The sequence below is a fragment of the Pteropus vampyrus genome, unplaced genomic scaffold (assembly GCF_000151845.1).
Source record: "Pteropus vampyrus isolate Shadow unplaced genomic scaffold, Pvam_2.0 Scaffold577, whole genome shotgun sequence".
Taxonomy (NCBI): domain Eukaryota; kingdom Metazoa; phylum Chordata; class Mammalia; order Chiroptera; family Pteropodidae; genus Pteropus; species Pteropus vampyrus.
Genome location: NW_011889358.1, coordinates 100905 through 107976, shown reverse-complemented (window position 1 = coordinate 107976; position 7072 = coordinate 100905). Strand labels below are relative to the sequence as shown.

At 28.9% G+C, this 7072-nt stretch overlaps 1 protein-coding gene across 1 annotated transcript in view; it reads left to right on the top strand.

Annotated features, from left to right (window-relative positions):
* LOC105308442 (olfactory receptor 6C2-like) overlaps nucleotides 1-7072 on the top strand; it is a 57412-nt gene that overhangs the window by 11484 nt on the left and 38856 nt on the right. The window contains 1 exon segment of the mRNA XM_023525600.1: nucleotides 6615-6620. Within this exon segment, the coding sequence (XP_023381368.1) occupies nucleotides 6615-6620 (6 nt within the window).

Sequence of the window (7072 nt, the reverse complement as noted above, 5' to 3'; positions counted from 1 at the left end):
TCTTCAATGTCATTTTATCTTCAAGAATATTAATTTTGTTTTATATTAAGTATGTAAGCAATGAAATAGTCAAAATCGATGGGCATATAATGTAACATCTATTGCCCCATTGCTGCCACATGTGCAAGTGCATGCATATACACACACATATATGCACACTTCATTTATATAAATCCATCTCTTCAACTTAATGAAACTGGTTTGACATTCATCTAAAAAAATCTTGTCTTTTTTAAAACATAAGTACTTTTTGATGGCTAGGCATATTAAACAAAATAAGTAAATTATACCTGCAATATAATTTATCAGAATATTTCTGAAACATGTTTCTGAAGTAGGTAACTAGGACAAAAGAGATGTTTCGCATCCTAGGATGATACCTTACATCAGAGGGACTTTTGCTGGAGGTACAATAGGGAATGAAGAGACGATTACTGCCAGAGGAAAGGAAGGTAGGCTCTGGGGAACAACAATCCTTTGTTTCTCAATTTGAGCCATCACAGACATTTCAAGCGTGGACCTGATGTACAGAACAGGATAGGGTAATAGTGCTTAGATAGTTTACTCTGTCCGTGAGCCTATATATCAGTGTCGTCCTCTCTGATGGTGTCTAAAAACTCTGAATTTCCTTGTTGTTACACAGTTTCCATCTGAGACCATTTTGTCAAAGAAGGAACCCAGGAGCAATATTTGGTTGAAACTAGCCATCTAATAACGCACCATTAAAAAAAAGATGCTATTTCTCGTGTAACTGGACTAAAGTCTAAGTAGTTTGTACTTAGACTTTATATGCTACCAGTGAAATTAAAATGAGTATCACCTATTATGCAACTTTCTAGAAAAGGATCATATAAATACAATACAATAGAAAATTATTATTTGCTCATAATTAGAACTTTTTAAAAACCTTATTACCTTATTTTTTTTTTGATTCCTATTTTTTTCACACATGGCCTATGTTAGAAGAATTTAAATGAGAAGTCCTATGGACTTTTTACAGTCTAAGTGACTATATTTTACTGTTCAATAATCGGTGCCCTGAAGGGTCAAGGGAGCATGGTACATACTCATATTGTAGAAAGTACCTTTAACATTAGTATAGCATTTTCTAATGAACCATAGGAATCAAGATTCTGTCAAGTGCAACCATAAAATATCAGTAAAGAATATTTCCTGGTCTTCATTTGTAAATATCTATGTATTTAATTAATATGCTGAGAAGCTATTATATTCCAGGAAACGTGATAAGATCTGAGTATACTACTTAGAACCAGATAGGCCCTGATCTCAAGACTATCATAGTCTAATTGGGTGACAAACAATAAATAAAAACTTCTGATATAGCTATGATGGATAAAGAAACATAGCGGATTGTACCTAATGTAGTCTGGAGGAACTGAGATAGTATCTCAGAACTTATTCTAGGTGCAGTAAGGAAAATAGGTTAAACTGATCAAAACAGGAGATAGGAAGTCCAGCTAGAGAACCAGTGTTTTTCATATCGAGTGCAAGATCAAAGTAATCTGAAGTAGGATAGAAGCAGATAGAATGGAAAAGATGGACTCTTTTATAACATGTTAAGGATGTACAGTCTAAACACGTTGGCTATTATTCAGATGTGGGCAATAGGCAGAAGAATATAATGAATCGAGCAAGAAAGTGAGAGTGGATAAAGAAGCCAGATTTTAGAAATCTGAGTAATGAATGAAAGATAAAGGTGTAGAGAGGGCAAGTAGAGACTACATAAAGATTAACATAAGATATAGATATATATAAACTGATGAGGATAATTATTTTAAAGTTTTATGTAAATGACCTGATCTTTGCAATTTGGTGGTTGAGTGAATATTAACTTGAGCTATGCTAATGAACACATGTGTCAAGCCTTCCTCATACTGTAATAGACTAGATATATATAAAAAAAGTTTTGTTAATTAAACATTAGTAAAAAGAGTAGAAATAAGGAACTGTTATAGAATACTAAAGTGTCAAATGTAATGGCCAAATCTCATGGTTTTCTTTGTTTTTAAAAAATTATTAAATTTAACAGTAGTTGAACATTACAAAAAATGAACAAATCACAAGCAAAGAGTTTTATAAATAAAAATATAGAAATAAAATAGAAATAATAGAACAATAACAGCATCGTATAAGCCATATATATACCTAGACCTAGTCCGTACCCTCACACTTCTCCCTGAATAGAGACACTATCCTGATTACTAACTCTGCTGATTGGTTTTGCTTATTTTTGAAAATTGTGTAAGTGGATTACGCTTTCTGTCTTCTTTGTGTCTTGTGTCTTCACTTAAAATTATGTTTGTTAGAACGCTCCAGGTTCTTTCATGTAAGCGTGTTATTTTATCTTTATTGTTATATTTGTCCATTGTATGAATATATCACAATTTAAAATCTGATTCCGTTTTTGGTGGACATTTTGTTTTTTTGTCTTGAGGTTATTGAGAATAATGCTGCTATAAACATCCTTACACCTGCATATATTTGTGTACATATGTACATGTTTTATTAAGTAAATACTGAAAATTATAATTTCCTGTTTTATAGATATCTGGATATTCAGCTCAATAAGTATATTCTAAGTATTGCTGTATTTATAGGAATTTACATTCTAATCTTTAAGATATCAGTGTTCAACTTATCCCTTAATATTCTTACTTTGATTCATCTATTTAATGTTATTATTCTGATGGTTGTACTTTAGTTGTGAATTTAATTTCTTTTATCCTAAGTACTAAAAATATCACATTTTCCTATGCTCACTGGCCTTTAGATATAGTCTTTTGTGAAGACATGTCTAGTTGTTATTGGGTTGAATTTTGGTTTTTTATTGACTTGTAGTGGAATTTTATAAATGCTGGTTGCAGTCCATAAGAGTTGTTGCAAATACCTTCTCCTGGTTCATGACTTCTCTTGTTCCATCAGTTTTATTGAAGCAAAATTTATATACTATTAAAACAACATATTTTAAGTGTAGCATTCCAATGGATTTTGACAAATGTATTTATACATCCTTATAACCATTACTGAAATCAAGACATACAAATTTCTATTACTTCAAAGTGATTATGTTCTTTGTCAACTTCTCAATAGATTTGGTTTGTCTTCTCTAGAAATAAATTAAAATTTATTGTACTTTCTCTTTACTGTGTATATATTTTATCTTGGCATTCTACTTCACAATTTATCCATGTTTCATACATCAATTCTTTATTTTTTTATTGCTATAAAGCATTCCTTGTATAGATACACAATTTATTTATTTATTCACCTATGTTTACTTTATTTCATTCTACTTTTGGTTATTATGAATAAAGTTGCAATTATCAAGTCTCCCTCTGGACACGTTTTTTTTGGTTGCTGTTGTTCTTGGGTAAATTCAGAATAAATTTGCCATGTCATATAATAGATATCTTTCTAATTTTATAAGAAACTGTATATTAAAACTGCAAAATTATTTTTGTTTATAAAAAATAAAAATTATTTAAGAAAAGAAATTATAAAAGAAAACATCAAAGCTGTATCCTAAAATAGTTTTTATAAATTAAATTTATTTAATTAATTAATTAAATTATATAGGTTTCAAGTGTACAATTCAATAGTCCTTCATATGTATATTGCATTCTGTGTTCACCACACAAAGTCAAATCTCCTTCCGTCATCATATATTTGATCCTCTTTACCTGTGGTTTTACTATGTTATATTTCCACTGGCAATATATAAACATTGCAATTTCATAGTGTTTTTCCCATACTTGCTATTGTTAGTAAATTTAATTTCGACTATCCTAAGGAATGTTTAGTAATATCTTGTTATCATTTTAGTTTTCATGACCTCGATAACTAATGATATTGAGCATCTCTTCATGTGCTTTCATGTCCTTCATGCTCCTTTTTTGTGAAGTATTTGTTCTAATTTTTTACCTCTTTTTATTGGGTTGTTTGTTTTTTATTTGTAAATTATGTATATGTACACCAATATACTACTTTGCATCTTCATCATAGCATACATAGTATACATAGTGTACATATAATATGTATGTATAATATGTATTTAATAAATGTAATATATATTCACATATATACAAAATAAAGGATCTTTGTTTCAGAGACATGTTTAATAAATACCTTCTAGTGTATAACTATTCTTTTCACTTTTAATTTTCCCTTTCAAAAAACAGTATTTTTAATTAGGTCAATGATCTATTTCAAGTTTATTTTTTGTTATGTCATTTCTATCCATATGTATATCTTACTGTAGCAGCACCATTTGTGATAAGGCTTTATTTTTGCCCTCAATTTGTCTAATTTTAGTATACATTGTTCTATTTTAATGAGTTGTATATTTATTCTTATCTCAATGTCATTTTTTTGTAATTTCCATAGTATTGCTATTCTAATTAGTTCAATTTATGCCTATGTGTTTCTTGTTTAAATAAAGTCGTAAATGACATTTAAAAAAATTTCAAGTTCCAAATGTTCATTGTTGCTATACATAAACACAATTTTCTATATATAGTGACTCTCCATCTTGCGCCTTTGTTAAACTCACTTACTTATTCATGTACATATTTTGTAGATTAGTAGGATTCTATATCTGATTATGTTATCTACAAGAGAAAACAATTTAACTTCTTTATTTCTAATCACAATGTCACTATTAGTTTCTCACCTTATTTTATTGGCTAGGAATTCCAGCACATTGTTGAATATCAGCTATGAATTAGTCGTCCTTTCATAGTTTATGATTTCAGGGAAAAGTTTTTAGGCTTTTCTCTTTATATTTGATATTAGCAGAAGTTTTGTTTTGTTTTTGATAGGTAGATGTCTTTTATCACATTAAAGAAGTTTCTGCTTTTACTTCACTGAGAGTTTTTTAGCATAAATAGTTGTTGAATTTTGTCAAGAATATTTTTCTGAAATTATTCAGAAGAAAATATGTATTCTCTCTGTCTCTGTTATTATAGAGAATAAAATTAATTGATTTAAAATATTAAATCAATCTTGTATTCCTAGGATAACTGTCACCTCGTGATGCATTGTGCTGATAATGTTATTGCTAAATTTGATTTGTTATTCTCTTATTGAAGATTTTTATCTATGTCCAAAGAGGGTATTGTTTAGAATTTCTTTTTTCGTAATGTGTATCTTTGATTTTACTATCAAGGTGATACCGGCCTTGTAAAAGGAGTTAGAGTATGCTAATGTTCTCTGTTCTCTGAAGAAATCTGACCAGTATCATTTTTAGCATCACACTGTGTTTATTATGGTTTCTTTAAAAGAATTATTTATACCTGTAGTGAAAATTCTCCATCATACTTTATGGTCTTCAAATGTGACTTCTATTTTGGCCCTTGCATTTTATATAAATTTTACAAGTATGTTTAAGTCCTCAAAAATTAAGGTGGGATATGTTCCTTACTCTTGTTTTCTCAAAGAGATTGTATAGAACTGGCAATATTTATTGTTTGATATTTACTCCTGGAAATTCTGCTGTAGAATATTTTGAACTACAAATTCAATTTTTTTAATAGCTGTAGAACTATTCAGCTATCTATTTCTACTTGAATATGTTTTGGTAGCTGGTAGACTTTAAAATTTCATCTATTTCATTTAAGTTGTCCAAGATATTTGTATAAGTTGTTCATAGGATTCTCTTATTAACCTTTCGATATCTGAGATCTGGAATGATTTTTTTCATTTCTGATATTTCTAGTGTGTTTTCTTCCTCTTATTGTTTTATTTTTGGTTGTTGTTTGTTTGTTTTGCTTGTCAGTCAGGTTATAATTCATCAATATTATTATTCACTAAAGAACGAATTTTTGGCTTCATTAGCTTTATTATTGTCTTTTTGTTTTTAATTCTATTGATTTCTGGTCTTATCTTTATATTCTTTCCTTTCATATTTTGGGTTTATTTACACCTTTTTCTAGTTTTTATTGTCAAAGATTATATACTTGAGTTGAAATATTTCTTATTTACTAATATAAACATTTAACATAATAAATATGTGTGTTCTATGAATTATAATGCACACTGAACATTTCACAGACCACTTAGAATCACTATTTAACTATTGAAGTTAGAGGGTAGAACATTTATTACTATATAGAACCATTTATTCTTCTCCTTTCCATTGTGGCTGTTATTTATATTATTTCTATATACTCTGATAATTCAATCAGATAATGTTATAATTTTTGCTTTCAATGTCTGTTTTATGAAAGGATTTGTGTAAAATTAGTATTTTTCTAACGTTTGGTAGGAATTTACAGTTTAGACTTCTCTGCCTGGCATCTATTTTGGGGATGATTTAAGTTTTGTTTTTTATTTTACTTTAACGAATAAAGGGATGTATAATTTACATATTTCATCTTGAATTAACTTTGGTAGATTGTATATTTTACAGAATTAGTTTATTTCATTTAAGCTGCCAACGCTACTTTGCAGAGCTTATCAAAATATTCCATTTTATCATTTTAATGCCTGTATAACCTACAAGTATGTCATATTTCTCATCCCTGATAAATTTAATTTTTTCTTTTTTTCTGATCAGTCTCACAACAGTTTTATTAATGTGACTCATACTCTCGAAGAATCACGTTTTGATTCCATTAGTCTTTCCTCTTATTTTTCTGTTTTCTATTTCATTGATTTTTGCTTTATTATTTCCTTTCTTCTGTTTAGATGCTTCTTTTTGATATTTTACATGCAGAATGCCTGAAACATCAAAGATAATAATGAGAAATCACACAGCAAAATAGTATTCATTTTGTTAGGAATTACAGAGGATCCACAACTGAAAGTTCTGGTGTTTATCTTCTTTCTCACGTACTGAGTATTCCTGGAAATTTTACCATTATTATTCTTACGCTCATAGATTCTCATCTTAAAACACCTATTTGTTTTTTCTTCAAAATGTCACCTTCTTAGAAATGCAGACTGGTTTCCTTGGATTATATGTGCACAGTCTTTTGCTACAGAATTTGAATATCTACGTCCCGATAAAATCTATTACTTTTACATGCTGATTGGATAGAATTCAAAAGTCAGC